At 44.3% G+C, this 21895-nt stretch overlaps 1 protein-coding gene across 1 annotated transcript; it reads right to left on the bottom strand.

The window, feature by feature from the left end:
- Nucleotides 1–2968: 2968 nt before the first annotated feature.
- On the bottom strand, nt 2969–15097 carry LOC128418589 (trypsin-like). The gene is made up of 6 exons (XM_053398401.1): nt 15020–15097; nt 11311–11407; nt 9480–9651; nt 5379–5632; nt 3504–3640; nt 2969–3209 (listed from the first exon to the last, which is right to left on the bottom strand). The coding sequence occupies exons 2-6, from the start codon at nt 11381–11383 to the stop codon at nt 3030–3032; spliced, it is 816 nt and encodes a 271-aa protein (XP_053254376.1). The 5' UTR covers nt 11384–11407; nt 15020–15097; the 3' UTR covers nt 2969–3029.
- Nucleotides 15098–21895: the final 6798 nt, after the last annotated feature.

The following is a 21895-nucleotide window of genomic DNA, read 5'->3' as shown; positions in this document are numbered from 1 at the left end:
TGGCCCATATTTCAGGGTTATGCTACCCTTCCTGAGCCTGGTGCTCTCCAGATGTTTGGGCCTGCAACAAGGACATACTGGCTGGGGATGATGGGAGCTATCCAAAACATCTGGAGGGGGCAGCCAAGTTGGGCAAGGCTGGTGTAGACAACAGATGTCTAGATGGACCAATTTCTGACTTGGTACAAGGCAAATCCCTACATTCCTGTGGGTGGGGGCACGCTTTCTATGGTCAAATGTATACACTCTTCTGCAGCTTTGTGTAGCCACCCACTCCTTGCCCCAACTGGAAGCTTGCTGTGCCATTTTAGACCTAGGTTCAGGGCAATTCCCTTGCGCTGCCTTCTCCCTTAATTGCTCCCTTCCCTATGGCAGCAAAACTTTGGTTTCACAACCAGCCCAGACAGACTTCTTGCCAGACACAAAGCATGAGCTAAGCGCAGTGGTGGTTGCGAGGTAATTGCAGCCCACGCCGCCCAAACAAGTCTGGATAGACCTCAGGCTCTAGAAAGGTCACACCACCGAGGAAAGCAGCAGAAGGTATCTTTAGGGCTGGCACCCGGAACCACTGTCCCATCTACAAAATGGACAGGCCAGCCCTGCACATTCCTAGGGCATGAGTCTGACTTGATGGATCTCCCATGCACTGCTTTCTTATTTTCACATATGTTGTTCTAGGCATGGCTTAGAGGGCACAAAGCTGGGGCTGCCCTTGAAGACTGTCTGGAAACTTGAAAATATTGCTGTGGCCCATCCTTTGACAGGCATAGGCCAATGAGAGTTTGTTACACTTGTCTTACAATGCTCTATTGACTACCACTCCCCCCCTGGATCCAATTCAAAATGGTGGCTTTGGCCTAGAAAAGTTTGAATGATTTGGGCTCATTCTGCCAGTGAAACATTCTCCTATATGAAGAGCATCTCCCCAGCTCCAACATGCGCATTAAGATCTGCTAACAGAATCCGTTTTTTCCCTTTTTGCAGATCCAAGATTAGCATCTACTAGAGCTTCAGTCATAAATGTTCTCCATGAGTTAATTAGAAGGTGCCTTCTGGATCTGCTCCCAACGTCGGTGTGGCAGATGCCTACATCCTCTGCCTATTTGGTGGAAAGTATGAATGGTAATTCTACGTATGTGCATGCTACAGTACTGCCTATGTACTATGTACTATGTACCCCTTTGGATGTCCCACAAAGGTGTTCAGGCCTGTACCTAGCACTTGCTGGTAGATAGAATAGTGCAGCTCTGTAGAGTTCTTTAAGCATGAATCACAGCACCTATACTAGAAAGGCCACCTGGCCAGGAGTTGTGTCCCTTAGAGCTAGGGCTACCTAGGCTCACATGTGAGTCATAAAACAGTGATTCAGCACTTTTAAGCGCTGAGTAGCATAGGATGGGAATATCTAGGTTGTCCCATTACTTTGTAGTTCACTGTTGGCCATGACTACTCACCTGAACTTGCCATACATAGACTTAGAGAAGGTCACGGGGAGGTGACCCCCGGCATGGGAGCTAAAGTATTGTCAGCACTCCCAGATAATATATAAGGACAAAGGCCACAAAGGGTGAGTTGGACTCATGGTGCAGGCCGTGATGTTGACACCAGTGCTGCACATTCCACCTGTAAGGTGTTCAACCTGTTGCCTGCCCAAGAAGGGAAAGAGATTCTTGGGCAACAGATGGGGCTGTAAGATCTTTTCTGATTCCTGTAATTGCTGCACTGCAGGAGTTTGGACTAGATGACCCTCGGTGGGTACCTTCCAAACCTACAGTTCTCTGGTTCTGTGATTCCTCTTGTGTTGTTCCTTATTTTCCTCTCCCTGCTCATAAAATCCATTAAAGTACAATGTTGGTGGTCTTCTTTGTCCACGTGAACTCCAAAAAACTTCTGCCTTAGGCATCAAGAACCTTTTTGCAGACCACCCCCTACCTTTCAGAGATCCCTCTCATGAGATGCACGATTGACACCATTTTGTGTCAAGACCTACATTGGCTCCCAGTACTTTTCCGAGCACAATTCAAAATGTCAATGCTGACCTTTAAAGCCCTAAACGGCCTCGGCCCAGTATACCTGAAGGAGCATCTCCATCCCCGTCGTTCAGCTCAGACACTGAGGTCCAGCTCCGAGGGCCTTCTGGCGGTTCCCTCACTGCGACAAGTGAGGTTACAGAGGGCCTACTCGGTAGTGGTGCCCACCCTGTGGAACGCTCTCCCACCAGCTGTCAAGGAAATAAACAACTATCTGACTTTTAGAAGACATCCGAAGGCAACCCTGTATCGGGAAGTTTTAAATGTATGAAGTTTTGTTCTGTGTTTAGCCTAATGTTTTACAATTTTTTATGTGTTGTAAGCCGCCCAGAGTGGCTGGGGAAACCCAACCAGATGAATGGGGTATATATAATAAAATTATTATTATTATTATTACCCCACACCCCCTCAGCAGCCATTTTGTGACTGATACTCGTGGCACTTCCTCAAAATTCCAAATGGGCCCCTAGGCCCCTGAAAGGTTGGCAACCCTTGTTTTGTGTGGTTGAGTTGTATTTTATTGTATCCTTGAGGTTTTGTGTGATTTTCATGGCAAAGTTTTATTATAACGGCATTGTCATTTTATGCTTGTATGTTGTTCTCTGCCTTGTGCAAACTTGGTCCAGAAAGGTAGCTTAGTCGTATTAGAATAGATAAACCCTATTGCCACCCCAAGCTCATTGAGGACTGAGCATGCTCCATAAATGTGGAATGACAACTGCCTGTTGAGGGCAACACAACTGGGGCGAAGAGGGAATGGGATGAAGTGGCTAGAATCCTGAAGAGGGAGCACTCCACACATGGCAACATTTTCTTGTGGGTCCTTTTTGTACGTAAATAACCTTGAGGCACACAAAGCGCTAGGGAATCCAAGGAAAGGCAATGCCACAGCACAATAGCGACCCCTCCCAATGGCTGGTAGAATATGGCAATAAATCTCGGCTTTCTTATCTTTATTTTGAGATCAAGGTCCCAGGGCGGTAGCATCTCCCCATGGCACTAACAAGTGTCTGCAGCACGGTTGACTGAGTTGTTCCGTATGACGCTCTGAATCCAGTCGGTGAATCGGCAGATTTTTGTGTAGACCCCGGGCTTGCCAGACTGTGCGCAGATCTGCATCCCCCACGAGACGATGCCTTCGAGTTTCCTGTTGCACACCAGGGGCCCACCGGAGTCGCCCTGCCGAGCAGAATTATTCACATACTTATTTAGACTATTTATATCCCAAACTCCTGAATCAAAAGATAAAGCAATGAGAAAAGGACAACAACAACAAGGAAAGCCAAAACTCCCTCGGCTTCTCCTCCCCAAAATAACAGGGGCCTTGGTGGGCACCAGGGGTGGAAGATGACGTTGTGCGCCATTTTGAAGTGCCCAGGTATGGACCACCTGAAACTGCTTTGAACTGGTGTTCTGGCAAACATCTTTATTATTTTGTGGGGGGGGTTTGCCCAATAGGGGAAAGCCTCTCACCTGGCAAGAGTCTACGCCGCCTCCGCTCACACCAGCACACAACATGTTTTCTGTGATACCATTGGGGTATGCCTGGTTGCACTCTTCATTTGAAATTGTGTAGACCTGGGCACACTGCAGGATGTCAGGAAACTGTGCTGCAAACAAAGAACACCGATGGTTTTATGGAGGTGCTGGCGACACTGGAGAAAAAGCCACCACTTTTATCACGAGCCCCAGCCTAAGTTGACCCGTGGATCGTTTTATATTTCACTATCGACTTCCTATATGGCATTACTCGGGAATGGTAAGAAACCAAATGATCAGAGCAGTTTTGAAATCAGGGGTTAAAATCAATGCAGTTTTCAAAGATTCAGCCTTGTTTCAAGATGGCATCCAACTGTATCCGAACACAGGCAAAAACCTGCTTGATCTCAGGAGCCACCATGCTCAATGTGGTTATAATATTTCAAGAGGCATAGTGAACAAGCAACTTTCAAAAATATAAATAACTGTTGGTTTTGATTGTTAGTCATCGTGAAACTTTGGACGTTTGGTGTAGCTGGTAGTTTAATGTTGAAGCTCCACCTACCTGTATACAGGTAAATAAACACATTGGACTGCATCCAACCAATTTCTACTTAGACTGGACCCATCAAAATTAATGAACCGAAGTTCATCATAGCCATTAATTTCAGTGGGTCTACTCTGAGTAGAGGACTAACATTGAACACAACCCATTTTGCAGGACTACACAGGGCATGCTAATTTGTTCCATATATATATATATATATATATATATATATATATATATATATGCAATTTCCCTAAAAGGGAATGCTGGCATTCTCTTCTGAAGATCAGTCAGGATATTGGTTCTCTTTTTTCTTCTGCAGACCTAGGGCAGATGACTGATAACGTCAAGAGCCAGAGGGTACTTGGTACCAAGATGGCGAGTTGGAGACTTTGATGACCCTCAAAAACTATAACTGAAATTGGGAAGCAAAGCAAATCAGAGCCTCACACCAAGAAGGATTTTTTGTTTTGTTTTTTGCATTGGGTAAATTTGAATCTGGACTCTTTAACAGCACTGAAATAACCCCTTCGTGACTGGAAGCACTCTGAAATATGAGAGAATGGCTATAGCAGAAGATATGAAAGGGAAATAATTAGTGCTGTGGCTAATTGATCCATTAGTTTACTCGATGAAGAAAAAGTTTAATTTACTAAAAAAAACAAAAAACCACCCAGCATATTTTTCATTTTTAAAAACTACACATATTAATTAAAAAACCTGCAGATGACAACCACCATCTTAAAAGAGGCACCACACTTTACTTTCACATAGGTTAAGAATGCCTCTTCAGCTTAAGAGGGAATCACAGAATGGGATGCCTCCTCTTTTAAGGAGGACTCCTGGAAAAGAATACTTTTTCTCTCTAGATGGAATGCATCTTGGAGGGAATGCATCTTAAGAGACAATCGTAGGATGGAATGCTCTCAAGAGGGAATCCCCGTATTAGGAGAATACCTCTTCAGCTTCATGCATAATTTATAAAGTATGCTGCTTACTTTCGTTTTTCTACCCACATGCAAATTTCCACACATTTAATGAACCCCAGTGATTAACTGATGATTATTCTTAGAAACAAAACGAAACTGGGCGACAGACGTTGAAATACTTGGAGATCTGGGGCAGGGCATGACAATTAGGGTGAAAATTTAAAAGTTGCACAAAAGACAGAGAGAAAATACGAATGAGAAATAGTGGGGAGGTATAATGCTTTGTGCAGGTGGAAAATGTGGCGATGGAGATTGCATGAGCAGGCTGCGGCCATCAACTCTACACCCACCACATCCATGCCCCTGGTATGTATTGAAAATTATCTACTGTACATTGAGGGGTTGTCGTGGTCCCCCAGCCTGACACCTGGCACCGAGTGTTCGGCTGAACACATTGGGTAGCCAGCTGAATAGGCCTGACATATTCATTGATGAAGGCGGGATTGCTCAGTCGTATCAACATGATGTCGCTGTCATGTGTGGTGGGATTGTAGTTGGGGTGTGGGAATTTCTGTGCAGATGTGATGCACTGCTCCGAGCCCTCGTTCGCCCTGAGGCTGTGATCACCCATCCTTGTGTGGATGACCCTGCATAGGATGAGAACAGGAAGGAGAGGGGGAGAAGAAAAAGAAAAGAAAGAAAAGCCGTAAGAACATAAATCTAAGAAGAGTCCTGCTAAACCATTCCAAAGACCCATCTAGACCTCCATCCTGTCTCCCAGAGAAGCCACCGCTTGTAGACGCTTGTAGGAGTAGGACAGTTCTCCATGAAAATTTAAATCACAGGGCACTGAACTTCAGAGAGGAAGCATTTCAAACACAATAATGGGATAATCAGTTGACCTTTCCATAACACCCCAGAATCAGAGCTGGAAGATATCTTGGAGATAATCTTGTGTCAATTACAAAATGGCTGCCGTGCGGGTGTGTAGCATAACACAAAATGGTGGCCTCTTGCTCACAGAGAGAAACTCTTTGCTCTTCTCCTCTGCTCAGAATGGGAAGAAGGGTGGGTGTCTACTCCTGGCATCTAATGAAATGTGGGCATGTTTGGTTTAGTTCACATTTAAAGGCAAATTACTTGATTTGTAGTTCTTGAAACAACGCAACGAACCAAAACAGTCATCCTTCAAAATTCATTTTCCTCCAGATTTTGCAATACAGTGTTCCCACAAAGTAATGTGTTCAGTACCAGTGTTTCACCACCACACCTTCTTCCCCTCCTCTCCCATGGGATAGAGAAACAGATAGATTTATCTATAGGTAACACAAGCCTGGTGTGGCATTTACAGGTTTCAAATCCCAAATCAGCCATGAAGCGAAGTGTCTCTCCGCCAAACAACCTCACTGAATTGTTGTGAGGATAAAATAAAGCTCCTTGGAGGAAAAGCAGGATGTAAATTTAACAAATCAATAATAATAATAATAATGAATAAAGGGGAACTTCAGACTTCATTCCTGAAAAACCTAATGAGAATCACTTTTTTTTTTAAAAAGTGAAACTATAAGGATACATTTTCCATGGGGACAGGAAGACAAGTGCTTTTTAAGGATGTTTGTTAAGTGAGAAAGCTTCTGGATCCTTCTTCCTTGGACCGCTGTTGCTGTTGGGGCAGGCTCATGAGAAGTGTGTTTATAAGTTGCTTTGAGTCATTTCCATGAGTAAGGAACTTTTTTAAAAAAATTGCTCAGTTTACAAGATGATCTGCAAGATTACTGCTCTGATTACTGTTCTGTCCAGAGTACCTGATGACTACATACACATGAAGTATCTGAGCACTAAATAACACTGACTCATGGAAGGCCCTCCAGTGAGGCAATAGGAGAGGAAGGTATGGCGCCAAGACTTCTTGTCTCCTTGTGGGTAACCAGCTAAAAGGCTAAAACAGTCACCCTCCCTTTATGGTAGTGTCTTAGGAAACTATAATCCTCTTCCCTCTCCAAGGTAAACATGGTGAGGTCTTCTGTAAACCGTTTCCTGCAAGACTTGTCTTCCAAATGCTTCATCATCCTTTTTGACCAAGGTGCAGCAGGGTAGGAATGTGGTGAAGAGGAAGGGCATTTTTTTTCAGAGCAGGAATGATGGCATCATCTTCCTGGTTAATTGACAGACCCTCCTCGCTCTGACGTGAATGCTCTCGCTCTCACATTTCTGCTCTTGTTTATGACAGATTAGTATAGAGGATGACATATTCTACGACTGTCAGCTGATCCCAATAAATCAAAGATTATGCCATGTACAGCTGTTCTTTGTATGTAGTCTCATCCATACTGTTTGAAGTGTATAAGCAAGCTTCCTGTGCCTCTATTAATTCTCCATTGTCCACATGATGTTTTCCTCCAAATCACTGCCTCCCCACACTTCCCCCTCCCTCTGCCCAGATCTCCTTATACCTTTCCCTTTTCAAAGCATCCCTGTTATGAGAAAATCTGGATTGAGGGAGCGGAAGGTATGAGAAGATAGTGATTGGGAGGAAAACGTCACGTGTGTGGGATAAATCAGCCTCATATAACCAACATGCTTAATACATGAAGGGGTTAAGACCATAGAGTAAGTTGTCCTGACAGGCTTAGCTAGGTCGCTCTCCGTCACCTTGGGAGCACAGATTACCAAACTCTTTGTTCTCCCACTTTCCACCATGTGAACCTACCAGTAAGGATGTCTAAGCTGGATGTTGCAAGCTTAGACCACACAGCCTTAGTAAGCCATGTTTGTGTTTCTATACAAATAACTTAGAAACATTTACCACTTTGAAACTAGCCTAAGGTTTGCTGCCTGTCTTTTCTTGCTGCTGTGTAGACAAACTCATGAATTTGACATTTGAAGAGTTTGTAAGTAAACAATTTTAAACTTACCAAATGTGTGATTTCTTTCTATGCTAAGGGAAATTGGGAGCTTTAGAAGAAACATAGAAGGGGATATTTTAAAAGTCTTAATAGCCTATATTTCCATGCTTTGTTTTGCCGCATGTTTTGTTATTTCAAATCTCTGCTGGGGCCCTCTCATCAAAGATTACTTGCCCCAAACCTGGATCTAGGCATCCAGGGAATTCTCCTTTCTATTTTACCAACAACAACCTAACAGTATGAACAATTAATAGCTACAGGAAGCTACTATCCACATTAAATAACAGAATGGAATATATATATATATATATATATATATATATATATATATATATATGTATATGTATATGTATATGTATATATATGTGTGTGTGTGCGCATGCACACCCTGGCTACATTGTAGCCAACACCTTTTGTATTTTAACAAGCCTACTCAGGCATATAATTTAGTCATCTATGTTTCTCATAGTCATCTTTGTTTTTACTTGTTTTATTGTGTGTATACTTTGTTGTTGTTTTCTTACACTTTTCTTAGAGAGTTTTGCCATTAAGCGGCCTATAAATCTTTTTATACATTGTTATGAGTTTAGGCGATTTAGAGGGTTAGTCTGGATGGAACAGTGGATCCCCTATCAAACCTTCAATCTTGTACCTGGTTGGGGGACGGGGGTGGTCTTGTCATCTCACCCATTGCACTAGAAAGAAGGTCTATTTACTTCAATAGAACTTAATTCCAGGCATATAGGATAACAGCAGCCACATTTAATCTAATTTTAATAGGCTGAGGTGTAAAAAAAAAGAAGCAAAACAATGCGGCTCCCTCTCTCTCCTCTTCATAGCACCCAGAAGCCACCAATTAAACATGATTTCCTTTTAATTCAAAGCAGAATACTATACTTAAGAGCTTTTGTTTAAGCCAGGATATTAAACTGTGGTTTAATATCCCAGCTTGTTGCATAGTTTCTCGGTTTGGGCAACACAGGAAACCATGGTTTGATTGGATATTTTCACATTTCATTGAAGGGTTCCTAAGGCATGACCATCCAAATGCAGCCAAGATCTGAGACCACTGGAGTGTCACACGCACCTAAAAACCATTTTCCTTCCCACTCACTCGTCTGAGATTAAAGCCCTGAAAGTCCCACCGTTCCATTTTACAACCACAAGATGGCTTCTGGAGCAATACCTGCTGTGTTTGTGTCTGTATAGGAAACCGATAGTGGGAAAAGGTCATCCAAGATCCCCTTGGAAAATTATTTTTTTGGGGGTGGGTGGGTTAGATTTTGTGTATTTACAGGATTGTCTACCTGCAAACTTCCTAGACATCTCAGGTCACAGTCTGATACCTATTTAATAGGAAGAACAGGAGAACATTGCGGGCTGAGTTGTATGGTACCGCAGTAGGAGGGGCAATTAAGAGGGTTGTGGGGGGAAGGAAGTGAACAGAAAGCTCCCCTGCAAGATACACCTTCCATTTCTGCAACAATGGCTACAATGCAACATTAAAACCGCTCCAGAGATGCTAATAACCCCAAAGCCCTTCCCACCTTGCCCTTCTCCCAGGATCAGCAATCTTGAGTTTCCTTACCCCTGTTGGTTACAGTGAGCAGCGGTAAGAACCCAGTACTTGTCTATCAGAACGCCTCCGCACAGAATATCTGGCCCATTTCTCTTGCTATTGGAGAGGACAACCTGGTAGCGCTGTTCGCCTAGGGTGCAGTCTTGGCCCCCGATGATCCGCGACTCATCCTGCGCAGCAACTGCAGAGGAAAACCAGCTAAGGTGAGAGATAGCTTCCACCATACCTAGCGATGTCACATTGGCTAAGCGGCAAGGATCCCAGCCACCAGCCCAGCTTTGTTAAAAGAGAGAGGAACCTCTTTCAGCCTGAGGTCTGCATTCCCCCATGGGCAGCCTTCCATGTATGCCATTATGCTGCTGGTGGTTGGGGCCAAAGGTGAAAGTGGGTGGAGTTACAGATGCGACTCTGTGTTTTGTGTAGAGGGCAATTTTTCCAGCCTTGCAAAAGTCAGCTGTTTCTGCACTTCCCTCTACGCATGCTTCTCTTCATCCAGGCAAGCAAGGACACAACCAGGGCAGCCAAAAGCCCTCCAGGAGCAGGGTTAGCGAGAGGGACATGACCTGTAGAAAGTCCCAGGGCTTGGATAGACCACACTGAGTCACCAGGTTTGAAGTCCCTGATCCCCGACCCAGATGAATGTAAAGAAATCCTATGGCAGTGCTTCAGAATCTATTTATCTATTACATTTATGGAACACCGCCTTCATAACCATAAAGGCTCATCCACACGCCCCTTTTGCCTCATGTTTGCTAAGCACAGATATGCACCTTAAAGCTCAAAGTCCAACCACTTTTATTTTTTGCAACACTGTTTTCCCTGGGAAAACCTGCTCCTTAAAGCTGAATTGGAACTAACAGCAATTTGGTCTGATTCAGTTGTAAACAGCGGATTTTCACGGGGGAAACACTGGGGCAAAAGAAAAAAGTGCTCAGAGAAGGAGCTTTAAAGCTCGAACCTGTGCCTGGAAATGCGGCAGAAAATGAAGTCTGGATGAGCCCCGAGTTTGCTCAGCCCAGATACTGAGGCCTTTCTCTGAGGGCTTTCTGGTGGTTCCCTCACTGCGAGAAGCAAAGTTACAGGGAACCAGGCAGAGGGCCTTCTTGGTTGTGGCACCCGCCCTGTGAAATGCCCTCTCATCTGATGTTAAGGAGATGAGTAATTACATAACATTTAGAAGACATCTGAAAGCAGCCCTGTATAGGGAGGTTTTTAATGTTTTATCATATTTTTACTATTCTGCTGGGAGCTGCCCAGAATGGCTGGGTTATTAATCATCATCATTTGGGTTGATGACAAAATACAATGCAAAGTCTACATGATAACACCCTCCAAAAAAACAATTATTTTTTAAAAACTCTAAACAGCTAAAGCCAATGCAAGCACAGCAATTAAGAACAAATTTGAAGCAAATGACGGGAATAATTAAGTGCAAAGGTATAAAATAGGGATGATGAACTGGCCACCCTCCAGATGTTGATGAACTACAACTCCCATCATTCCCAGTCATTGACTAGGCTGGGGCTGATGGGAGTTGGAGTCCAGCAGCCTTTAGAAGGTTGTAAAAGCACTAAAAGTGATGTGGGAGAGAACTTGGGAGAACAAAAACGTCTTCTTTGCCTGGTGCCTAAAAAAACAAGCAAACGATAATGCATGCCAGGTAAGAAGGACAAAGGAGGGTACTCTACAGAGGGGCACCAGTGGCGGTGCTTTGCTGCAGAAAGCATGCCATTTTCCTATCTCCTCAGGACCACTTTTGGAAATATGAAGGAAGGACATGCACTCACCCCTGATCTTCAAGCCATACTTTCAGCCGTATGCCCAGGTGATACTTCCCTACCTGTAAGAGTCAGCAGAAGAACCACCATCGCCAGAAGCCTCATGGCCCTGCAGGGAGTAGATGCCACCTGCATGTGTCTGTCTTGTTGTTGGCGGTGCTGTTGGATCGAAAGCAGTTTATTGTCGCCGAATTCATCACCCTTAAATCCAAGCTGGCCCCACCTTCCTTGACATTGTCTAGAAGCAGAAGGATCCAGTTATGTGGGTTCTGCACCCGCCCACACAACCAGCCTGCTGATGCTCAGCCCCTGGAATCAGGAGGAAGGAAACTCTTGACTGCGACCCTTGGTCCTGGCATCGTTCTTACTATGCCAGTCTGAGCTGGCTCCTCCAGCAGAGACTGAGGTTAAGGTGATTTTGCCATGCTTCCGAATGGCGAGCTGAATGATTCTAGCAACTTCTGGGCCCCCATGACTTTGCAGCTGTCTTGGCTTAAATACAAAAGAACGTCAACACTACCAGGTAAACACATTCTGATCTACAACCCAGCTAAATTGAATTGCTTGCATTATATCTGAATTCTTTGGCTTCAATCCAGTTATCTTATCATCACTGTGCTCCAGAGCAAGGCACTAATTACAAAGTGTGAGCATCAATTCACACATCTGAATTTGGAGAGAAAGAAGGGACAGAGGCAGGGGGCCTTTAAAGACCACCCTAATAGCTTTCCCCATTGCTGCTACTGAAGTAGCACTACTGCCGTCAATGGGGTGTTGTGGCCCTGCATCCCCATCCAAACTTAATGCAAAGGAGTAGGACTAGCCTTCTGCCAGAAGTGTGTCAAAGTTTCTTTCCGACTGGGAGAGACGTGTTCCACTGCTAAAAACAAGAAGCAATGCACAGCATTTGGAGGGTAAAAACCAGGAAAGACCCGCACCCCATACATGAAGCCACAACCTTGCAGAAAAGCTAGTTGGGTCTGGGTCTGAACAGTGCCTTGATGGGCAACCTCCTGGGAAACACATCTATGCTTCGCTGGGTTTCATAACGGAAGAAATGTAGGATGCAGAGGCGTCAGCGTCTCAAAAACATTGTGGGGGCCTGACATGATGTCCTGATGTCACGTGCATGACATCACACGATGTCCTGAGGTGCAAAGCTAGGGTGTGTGGAACTGAACGTGGTGGCAGTGAGGCCCCAGTGACTGGCTATCTCCATCCTCCCACTCTTCCTGATGTGCAAGGAAAAGATGGAAGAAGCTGCCCCCAGCCAGCGGTGGCAGCAGCAGCAGGAGGAGCCACCGACTATTGAGCCAAACCACATCTGGCTCCGTGTTTGCCCTCTGAACAATGAGACCCCCTGGCCACCTCAAAAAGAAAGAAAGAAAGAAACGTTGGGAGGGAACGCTTGCAAACCCTGAAAACACTTTTTTTAATCACTCTTTCTCAGCAGCTGAATTAAAGATTACAGGGCAGGACATCTAAGGACTGTAGTCATTGCAGCGCTACTCAAGAGTAGACCCAAGGGAAATGAATGAGCCTAAGTTAGCATGTTCATTAACACCAGCAGGTCTGCTCTGAGTAGGACTAGCTTTGAATACCAGCCTAAGAGCCCCACACCATGGAAGCGCTAGTGGGACCCGTTGAGTGACAGCTGATGAGTCAAACACGATTTCCAGAAAGGCCCACAAAGAAAGGAAAGGAAGAAGACATTAACTACAAACAGGGAAAGCTCTGAGCAAGGGGTCGGGATCGTGGGTGGGTTGAGGTCAGTCTTATAAATATCAAAATGCTGGAAGCAGAAAAGAGGATTCAATTCCAAAGCAAAGCTGAGATGAGATCCCTTCTCTTTTCAAAAAGACATTTTGCCCCTCCCTGTGAAAAATGGAGGGGGGGAGCATTTCCCCATGAAACATTTTGGGAGGTGATTTGTCACTTCTGCAGTGGACAGGAAGCTGTTGGGAGAGCCTGGCACCGCTTTCCACTGACCACAAACCCCAAAATGCCTTGGGAGCGACACAAAGCGATGCAACATGCTAAAACTCCCCAGATATCCCATGAAGTGCCTCTGGAAAGTGGCTGCAAAGAGAACTTTCTTCAGCTTTGAGTGGCAAAGGCTATTTCTTTAAATTATATCTATTTATACCCTGCCTTTTTCTCTGACCGGTACTTGAGGCAGTTTACGAATAAAAGAAAAACAGCTAAAAATATGGGGGTAGGGGAACAATATATATATTTTTAAAAAGAATGAAGCATATCTATTTAAAACATGCAGATATTTACAATAAAGACAGCACAGAACCAGTTGTTTCATGAAAAGCAGTCCATTCTCAAAAGCCTGTTGAAATAAGGTCTTCACCTGCCAGTGGAAGGACAACAAGGAGGGAGACAGTCTGACTTATCTAGGGTGGGAATTCCCAAGTTTGGGTGCAGCTACCAAGGAAGCCACTTCCCGTGTCCCTTCCAGTCATACCTGAGAGGGCGTCAGGGCTGAGAGAAGAGACTCCCCTGAATATCTCAAAATCCAAGCAGGTTCACATGAGGAAATCTACGGCTTGTGGGATTAATTAGGCCCTCCAAGGCGTTCTGGCCATGCCATGCTAACCTGCCTACACCTAACTATAAATCTGAAAGTTAAAAAAACAACAAGGGGGAAATATCCTAAGATTAAGTATAGTAAGAAACAACCTCCTCCTCAATATTTCAGATACCTCTCTCCCCCCTCACCCACCACAACTTTTCAGAAGAGTTTCGTCTCCCGCCCTGACAAATGGTTGGGAAAAAAATTGGGGGACGTTTTTGTCACAGCTCTATTCCAAATATATCACTTGAAATTGCAGTAAAGGGATATGTCAAATCTTTTGGCAGAAATCCATAAAAAATGCTGATTTTGTTTTATTTGTCAGAGATGCACTTCCATCGATGCAGCAGCCTCGATTATACAAGCAGCAGAAATATGCATTTGAAAGTCCTGCATTATCTCTAACTATCAGGTTGGCCTTTCCTGACTGCTCTATCCTCTTTTAAGCGAAAGGCAAGATTTTATATACAGTAAGACTGCACCTTACGCAGGCGTTACATTCCAGGCATTGCACCTAAAGCCAAAATCGCTTACGGTCAAAGCCCATTGGGTTCAAAGTCATTTTTCCTAGAACCCTGCACCCTTCCAATCTCCCTGCCTTTTTCACCATGTGTGTAAAGTTAAATGCGCACAAGTTGCCATCTTACAGTGTCTGTGTGTGTGTGTGTGTGTGTGTGTGTGTGTGTGTTGTTTGGGATTATTCCAAGCGATAATTCATTTCTCAGTGTGAAATTACAGCAAATGTTTTGAATGCTTGAATTTCTCAAACAGTATTATTCTCTCTAAACTGCAGAGTTTTTCTTTTTGTAGAACAGGGGACGGAATCCAAGAAAGAAAATGTCCCTGAACCCACTTTTGTTGCACTATGCCCCCTCCAGATAGCAATAATGATATGGTGGCATTGGAGAAGCATCTCAGAATAAAGAATAAAAGCAGAATAAACCCACCACTAATGCACTATGGTTCATAGCTGTCAACTTTTCCCTTTTTTTAAGGGAAACCCTCTTATTCTAAATAGGATTCCTCGCAAAAAAGGGAAAAGTTGACAGCTATGCTACGGTGTGTCAAGAACATGTTGCAAAATACACCCACAAGAAAGCACTGGCCTGGACGGGCCCCTCAACCGTTCGCCTTGCTGCCTTTGGGTTTTCCCCCAACTCCTCACCTCACTCACACAAAGGCATAGTCACCTGCAGGTCCTGGGAGGAAAGAAGCACTTGCAGCCGCAGAGATTCGGCAGTAAGAAGATGCGTCTGCGGTTGCTGCCGCTGCTGCCTGGGCTATGAGTCAAATGTGCCTTATCTGCCCATCTTCCCTTGATCAATCGCCCTGTGTTTATCCATCACACATGTTTAGACAAGGAGGGCAACTCCCTTGGGCTTCTTACCATGTGTAACTATCAGAGCAATCCTGCTCCTTCTGTTTTGTGTACTGGGATCTCCAAAGCACCTGCAACCGTTGTCAGGCTCCTTTTCTAGCGCTGCTTGGAATCAGGCCACCCGGAGAGAAAGATCTCCAAAAAGGTCTGCCTCCAGTTCACAATTTGTTCCACCCTTTGCGCGGTATATATAGTTGCCCACATCTCCCTCTGTGATGCTATCCTGCCCTGCCAAACACTTTCTTCTCCTCCTGGTCCTGGTGATGCAGAAGAGCTAAGGTGACCATCACAGAAGCCACCGCCTTCGTTATTATGGGGAGGTTTTTTAAAAAAACAATCTAGGCATCTGAAGGCATCTAACATGATGACCGTTGTAACATCTCGTGGTTGTGTGAATTCGATAAGCAACCAGAGCACAGCAGGAAACGATGGCGGCTAGCTTGCCTTGACAGTCACACGAATGTTTCCTGCTGACGCTGTAGAAAGGTGTTTAGGAAGCTGATGCGAGTTTTAATCTGTTTTTCAGTCTGTTGGTTTTTAAACTTTCCTAAAGTCTCGAATAACTGCTATTATTTTTTCTTATTGGTATTTTTTAAAAAAACCTTTTTTGTAAACCGCTTTGAGGTTATTTTGCAATCAAGCAGTGTATAAATTTTATGAAACGGATAAAAAGATAAATACATATTTTAGTGGGGAAAGTAGAAAGAAGAGCCGGGATCTGGGTGTTTTCAGTTGTTAGGTGGCGTATAACATCTGCATGAGAATGACGATCTTTCCCCTGGATGAACCATGCAGCACATAGTATGCAGCCCATCTGCTCTGGGGTCCTATAGATGACGCACAAAGTGTTATGTGGGCTGTGGGAATTTATCTCAGTACATCTGACAAAAATCCAGCAAGGTAAGGCAGTATTATTTTCCTCTCCCTGTCTGTAAATCTAGTTTGCCTTCTCAGATTGCACACGCATTTCTGCATGCCATGGCTAATGTATTTATTTGTTTGAAAGATTTATCTCCTGCAGATTCTACATCCCTGTGCTAGCATAATAAAATTATCCTCAACTGGGGATGGGCAAGTCTGCCCATTTTGATTTCTCTCGGTTTCTCATTCTTCTAATCTTAAATTCAGTTCTCCACACTTCCACACCTGTGTTATATATATATATATATATATATATATATATATATATAGAGAGAGAGAGAGAGAGAGAGAGAGAGAGAGAGAGAGAGAGAGAGAAATTTTGGGCCAGTCACTGTCTTTCATCTAGGGATGGGGGAGAAATTCAGTTCAGTTCACATTCAAAGGTGAATCTGCTTAATTTGTACTTCCTGGAGCAACATGCAAACCAAAGCACAGTCATCCTTTGAAATTCACGTTTTCCCAAATTTTGCAATGCACTTCTCCAGCCAAGAAAAGTGTTACGAAAATGCATATACTAGGGTAAATTTAACAATGCGTATATCAGTAACAATAACGTGGAAAATATATTAGGCGGAATTGCTTGTAAAAAAACATGTGTACAGTAGGAGGAATACACTAAATAATGCTGTCGAATTTTCTTGAGAAGGTTTTTTTACAGAGTTCACTGACCAGTTTGGAGAACTGTACTTATGATTTCAAAAAAAAAAGAAACCGAGAGAAACCAAAACTGATAGATAATGCATTTGGCAGGTTGGAGTGGGAGACAAAAGGGGAGGGGGAAGTACCATGTATATCATGAAGAAAAAAGTGACAAGTGGGGTGCCGCAGGGTTCTGTCCTGGGTCCATTGTTGTTCAATATCTTTATAAATGACTTGGATGAAGGAATTGAGGGGATTCTCATGAAATTTGCAGATGACACCCAACTGGGAGGGGTTGCTAATGCCTCAGAAGAGAGAATCAGAATTCAAAATGATCTTAACAGATTGGAGAACTGGGCGCAAGCTAACAAAATGAATGTCAATAGGGACAAATGTAAGATTCTGCACTTAGGCAGGAAGAACCAGATGCACAAAAAAAGGATGGGGGACACCTGGCTTACTAGCAGTTCATGTGAAAAGGATCTAGGGGTCTTGGTGGACCACAAGCATCACATGAGTCAACAGTGTGATGCAGCAGCAAAAAAAAGCTAATGCTATTCTAGGCTGCATCAACAGAAGTATAGTGTCCAGATCAAGGGAAATAATAGTCCCACTCTCTTCTGCCTTAGTCAGACCACGCTTGGAATACTGTGTCCAGTTCTGGGCACCCCAATTTAAGAAGGATGTTGATAAGCTGGAAAGTGTGCGGAGGATGATGATCAAGGGTCTGGGAACTAAGCCTTACTGGGAATTGTTGAAGGAACTGTGTATGTTTAGCCTGGAAAAGAGGAGACTGAGAGGAGATATGATAGCCATCTTCAAATGTCTGAAGGGCTGTCACATGGAGGAGGAAGAATGCTTGTTTTTTCCTGCTCTGGAGAGTAGGACTCGAACCAATGGCTTCACGTTGCAAGAAAGGAGATTCTGACTAAAGATTTGGAAAAACTTTCTGACAGTAAGAGCTGTTCAGCAGTGGAACAGACTCCCATGAGAGGTGTTGGATTCGCCTTCCTTGGAGGTTTTTAAACAGAGGTTGGATGGCCATCTGTCAGGGATGCTTTAGCTGAGATTCCTGCATTGCCGGGGGTTGGACTAGATGATGTTGAGGGTCCCTTCCAACTCTACAATTCTATGATTCTATGTTCTAATATTATGCTGCAAGATGTACTACAGCATGACGCTTGATTCTTTTAAATGTACTATAATAGATGTCTTTTCCTTACATATCATCTTGAATATAATTAGTCAAAAAAGTTTTTGAAGTGCAGCAGCAGGGATCATTCACTTTGTAACCTGGCCATCCTCGTGACTTTTTTCAGGCCTGATTTCCACTTTGCAATTGCAGTGCCTGCTTATTCAGTGTGGACACGCCTAGAACTACTGAGGCATTTTAGGGCTCCTGTGCCTTTCATTAGAAGCTTCCTCCATCTCCAATTGCCTCAATGTGTCTGTGAATTACTGATGAAGAGTGCCTTCATGAATTGCACACCCTGTGGAATTGTACTTCATGAATTGCACACCCTGTGGAATGCCCTCCCCTCAAATGTCAAGGAAATAAACAACTGTTTGATTTTTAGACAACCTCTGAAGGCAGCCCTGTATAGGGAAGCTTTTAATGTTTGATAGGGAAGCTTTTAATGTTTGATAGGGAAGCTTTTAATGTTTGAATGGCTGGGGCAACCCTGTCAGATGGACAGCATGTTGTTGTTGTTGTTGTTGTTTGATTAATGAGTTCCTGTGCTCTGCAGAAGGCTTAATTACCCATTTCCTTTTATTGTGAAGTAGCACTATTGTAGCAAAGCAGTACCTCCGCAGGGCTTCAAAGTCTCCACTGTGAAAACAATTCAAAGCAAATGTGTTTCAAAGGATATCAACTGGAATAGGGAAAAGCCTATTATGGGTAGCATTGATTGACTAGTGCATGTGACAATCACCAACATGCTTCGCCCCCCTCCCAGTCTCCAGAGTTCTTTTGCAGCTGTTTTTATGACAACTGTTCATGAGGCTATTCTTTAATACAGTAAAGGAAAAATATAAACGTAGATATGCTGCTTAAGTCGTGGCAGGGGGCCTTAGATGTGCTACTTAAAGAGGGGAAATCTGTATGGCTGAATTAGCATCCAAACTGCTGTGTGAAAAGAATCAAGACAAGTTGCAAAGGATGTCTCACATAATGGTGAAGAACCCACTATAATCACATTCACGCTATACATTTAAACAACACTGCTTTCCCCAAGGAATAATGGGAGCTGTAGTTTGCCACTCGCAGAGATACCATTCCCAGCACCTTACCAAACTACACTTCCCATAATTCTTTGGGGAAAGCCATGTGCTTTAAACTTGCTTTAAATGTATGGCAAGGATGGGAATGTTCTCCTTCTCTCCAGGATTGTGCAAAAGAGCAAATTTCTGAATCGGCTGGATGTGCTATTACACTTCAGCTGAAACAACCAAAAAAATGCAGCAACCACAAAAAGCTAATCTAATCATACTAACAAAGGCCAATAAACTATATTTTAATATAGGAATAATCCTTATACAAAAAACCCCCGCAATTACTTGGATTTAATTGCATGCTTGCATTGTGGATCATGCTATTAAAGACTGTTGGTTAGATTAGATTAAATCAACCCTTTTGCAATAAACAGCATAAACAGACATCAGGATCTTGAGAGTTGAGGAAGCAGCTCAAGACGAGCAATGATCAGGCAAAAATCAGTAGTACTCTCAGCGGTGTGAGAAGCAGCACTGGCTGGCAGAGTCTAGCTGCCATTTTAATTTCCCACAGTGCCCCTCTTTCCCACAAGGAGCGATGCTACACAAGGGGCATTGTGGGAAATAAAAACAGCAGCTGAAGTCAACCACCCAGTGTAGCTCAGAATGTTAGGCCGGACTTTTTCATGTGGGAGCTGAGCAGACATCAAGCCAGTATTTGCAATAGGGTGTTGCCACAGGGCTTGCCCTCCCTACAGCAGCCTCGCTGTCACTTACCTGGAAAGTAGGTGGTGGCGTGGCACTGAGGATGGAATTGCATAGGTGGACTGGCAGCAGTGCTGGACTGGCTGCACTGCTGCATCTGTGCAGCCTTGAGGTCGATGTCACCTTGCCCTGCCTCCAAACTGTCCAGGTAAACAACAGTGACACAGCTGTTGGGAGAGCAGCTCTGCAGCATTGCCCCACCACACTGGCTGTTCCTATCGATACTGAAGCATATCTACCACATGTACAGTGCCGGATTTACATATAAGCTAAACAAGCTATAGCTTAGGGCCACACTCTCTTGTTGTTGTTGTTTAGTTGTGTCCGACTCTTCGTGACCCCACGGACCAGAGCACGCCAGGCACTCCTGTCTTCCACTGCCTCCCGCAGTTTGGTCAAACTCATGCTGGTAGCTTCGAGAACACTGTCCAGCCATCTCGTCCTCTGTCGTCCCCTTCTCCTTGTGCCATACTCTCTTGTGGGGCCCAAAAACAAATTTAAAGGGGAAAAAAACCTGGATGTACATTTCCAAAATATAAGATAAAAACAAATGAAATAAAACCTACATACAGCAACAGTGTTTTGTGTTGTGTAAGCTCTGATGATGTAAGTAATGGGCCTCGCCTGCTAGCCTGCTCCCTAAAATATCACTGGTTTGCTCATTTCTATATATAGGGTGCCTACATTCTGCATGAACTTTGCATTCTGCATGGACTTCTCAACAATTACTTTGACAAAATACCTATTAGGTCCATACATTACCATAAATTACCATATAGCATATATTCAACACAAAAAACAGTGACAATTTGTTGTTGAAAAAGGACACCCAGACCTATAAAGGGCCCCATTACCTTCAGCAGCTTAGGGCCTCATCAAACCGAAATCTGGCCCTGCACATGTGACTTTATGGTTGGTACACAGTTTGGATTTTATGCTGAGGATAAATAAATACACAGATCTGAAAGCTCTATCTGAAGATACATGTGGGGTGATACACTAAATGGTGGCAGGGAAGTGTATTTTTTAAATGTAAGATTTCCAGATTTTTGCTTCATGACAAGGAACTTTACACACGCCTGCACTACAAAGGAATCTGTTTTTGGGTGGGGGTGTGGAGTTAATAGGGTTGCCATATTTCAAAAAGTAATATTCCTGACACCAGCAAAGTTGTTGAGCTTTTTAGGAACAAACCTAAATTGCTGAGCTTTTGGGGGCAAACTAGAGATTTTAAACTTTTGGAGCTGTTTCTGCTGCTTTTTGCATACCTCCAGGTTTCTCCCTGATATTTTGCCACTTCGGCAAAATCCAACCCCCCCCCCACACCACTTTTACACCCGGAAACCAGGAAGTGCCAGGAATTTTCCTGATGTACAGCAAGCCTAGTTTTAAGATCTGTAACTACCGTATTTTTCGCACCATAGGGCGCACCGGACCATAGGGCGCACCCAGTTTTTTTGGGGGGAAATAAAGGGGAAAAAATTATTTCCCCCCCAGGCGCGGGGCTGGGGCGGGGGAAGCTCGAGCTTCCCCCGACCCCAGCCCCCAAACAGGCAGCTCTCTGCAAGCCGTGGGAGCGCTCCCACTGCTTGCTGAGAGGTCCGCGAAGCCTGGACGCGCTGAGCTCAGCGTGCGCAGGCTTCAGCATGCAGGCAAGTCTCCACAAGCAGCGGGAGCGCTCCCGCTGCTTGCGGAGAGGTCCGCGAAGCCTGGACGCGCTGAGCTTGCGGAGAGGTGTGCGAAGCCTGGAGAGCGTGAGGGGTCGGTGCGCACCGAACCCTTTCACTCTCCAGGCTTCAGCGAAAGCCTGCATTCGCACCATAGGATGCACACACATTTCCCCTTCATTTTTGGAGGGGAAAAAGTGCGTCCTATGGTGCGAAAAATACGGTATATTTATCTTTCAGAGGAAATTTAGTCAAACTGAAAGAGAGTTTGTAATGCACGTCCACAATGCTGAGTACAGCGAAATCTGGATTTCACAAAGCCAGGAAATTAATTGAAGAATTTAAATTATGAGACACTCCTGCCCTCTTACCTAAACTCTTTCCCCATTCATCACTTAGCCAGAGTGCAAATTAACCGATTCAACCCCTCACAATTCTCAAGCAACCACCATAACTCCTCCACCCCATGTTGTTAGAATGAC

The sequence above is a fragment of the Podarcis raffonei genome, chromosome 8 (genome assembly GCF_027172205.1).
Source record: "Podarcis raffonei isolate rPodRaf1 chromosome 8, rPodRaf1.pri, whole genome shotgun sequence".
Lineage (NCBI taxonomy): Eukaryota > Metazoa > Chordata > Lepidosauria > Squamata > Lacertidae > Podarcis > Podarcis raffonei.
This window is presented reverse-complemented; position numbering and strand designations above follow the sequence as displayed.

Bases quoted from the DNA above. Each gene is read 5' to 3' on its own strand.
- LOC128418589 (XM_053398401.1), bottom strand. From the start codon at position 11,383: ATGCAGGTGGCATCTACTCCCTGCAGGGCCATGAGGCTTCTGGCGATG. The intron at 3,641-5,378 runs GTACAGTAGATA...CTTTGTTTGCAG, and splicing joins GACCACGACAACCCCTCAAT to CACAGTTTCCTGACATCCTG. The intron at 3,210-3,503 runs GTGAGAGGCTTT...TCTGCTCGGCAG, and splicing joins GCGGCGTAGACTCTTGCCAG to GGCGACTCCGGTGGGCCCCT.